The 1,579-nt window shown below is 37.4% G+C and overlaps 1 protein-coding gene across 3 annotated transcripts in view; it reads left to right on the top strand.

The window, feature by feature from the left end:
- Positions 1 to 1,579, top strand: part of LOC102295791 — a 17,553-nt gene that overhangs the window by 1,663 nt on the left and 14,311 nt on the right. For 2 of the 3 annotated variants that reach the window (XM_014336410.2, XM_005930900.3), the window contains exon 2: positions 394 to 732. In XM_014336410.2, coding sequence (XP_014191896.1) covers positions 394 to 732 — 339 coding nt within the window. The remainder of the gene's footprint in view (positions 1 to 393; positions 733 to 1,579) is intronic. The other variant, XM_005930901.3, reaches the window with a different exon arrangement.

Here is a 1,579-nt window from a genome sequence, read left to right as displayed (position 1 = left end):
ATTCATGCTAACATACAATGGAAATTCCCATAGACAGGCTAAGTCAGTTTGTGTGCTGCTACTAATCTAATCAGAGGCCACTGACCAGTTTTTTGATACAGTTTTTGCCACAGAAACAGGAGCAGGCCCACCTCCTCTTAGTGGAGCTGCTGCACTACAGCACCAGAAATCTGTCCTGAGAAGCCACAGCATGCATGACAACATAACAAGTCATCACTGAGAATGACCTGCAACAACAAAAAAAATTATATTTGATTATGAGTAAAATAAAAAGCGATTTATTGGAAAGGAGTGCCATTACTGACACTAAAGTCTCAGTGTGACTGTGTCTGTGTGTAAATGTTAAAATGCAGCTTAGTACAAATAATCAGTATTAATGGTTCATGTTTCCAGCAGCTCTGCAGGACGGACACACAAAGGTCACCAGTGCACAGATGCATTTTTATGGACTCGCTGAACGAAGCATCACGATTGAGAGCCACTTTTCTTCTTCTAAGAAGTGGAAGATCTTCTGCAAAGAAAAATGTGAAGAAGGAAATATTTTAATTGAAACGCAGCTCAACAGTAATCAACATGGCAGATACAGCACTGAATATAGATATGAATATAAATATATTTTCTCTGTAAGCATCAGAAGGCTCATCAAGTCTGACTCAGGACGGTACACCTGTGGTCTGGGACGATATCCATCTTCATACCAGTTCATACATTTTGGAATTGTTGTTGCTGAAGGTGAGTTTCAACTTTTTTTTGGAGTTTTGAATAAAATTTTCTGTATTTCTGCCTTTTGTGCAGATTTTTTTTTGGTATATGAATTATTTATTGACTTAATGAAATATTATTAAGTCCCACATACTCTCTTTTTTTTCTTCAAAAATCTGGAAACTGCAGAACTGCAAATCTCAATATAGGAAGTATCTGATAAGGCAAACAAAATAAGACAGGAGACAATTTCAGGCACAAAGGAAAACTAACATACAAAATACCACAGGAACATTTAACACACAGCTGAAACACACAGCTACATTTAGACACGGGTACAAAGGGCTACATTCAGAGTGTCCACACGTTCACTGACCCACACACAGCGCAACATCAGCGTTCACTACAGAGCAAAGTCAGAGAGCGGTTCCTGGGATGATGTGGAGTGTGAGAAATGAGGATCTAACACACAGAACACACAAAAGTGAGCTATTAATTTAACTGACCAAAGACCAAACATAAATCCAAAACAAAGTCCAAGAATGAAAATGACGAGACTCTAACTAGAAACAGGGAGAATAGTACAATGCAACAAGGGATGCAAACTTAGGACACTGACAGAGGTGATGGGAAGTGAAAGAACAGCTAAATATGGAAACAGACATGTGACTAAACTAAGCTCAGAGGAAAGACTGTGAAGGAAAACACAGCAAACATCAAGTAAATACACAACATGAAAACATAGAAAATCCAAACTAAGAATCAGAGAATATTTAAAAATAAACTGAACTTAAAAGTCCGACAGCACAAAACTGAGTCAAAGACCCAGAACAGTAAAATTTCAATTTCAATTTCAAAACTGCCTTTTTAAAAAATA

Source organism: Haplochromis burtoni, unplaced genomic scaffold (genome assembly GCF_018398535.1).
Source record: "Haplochromis burtoni strain Fernald_Lab_line unplaced genomic scaffold, NCSU_Asbu1 Contig_133, whole genome shotgun sequence".
Lineage (NCBI taxonomy): Eukaryota > Metazoa > Chordata > Actinopteri > Cichliformes > Cichlidae > Haplochromis > Haplochromis burtoni.
Note: the sequence above shows the minus strand (reverse complement) of the source record. Positions and strands in the feature narration are given on the sequence as shown.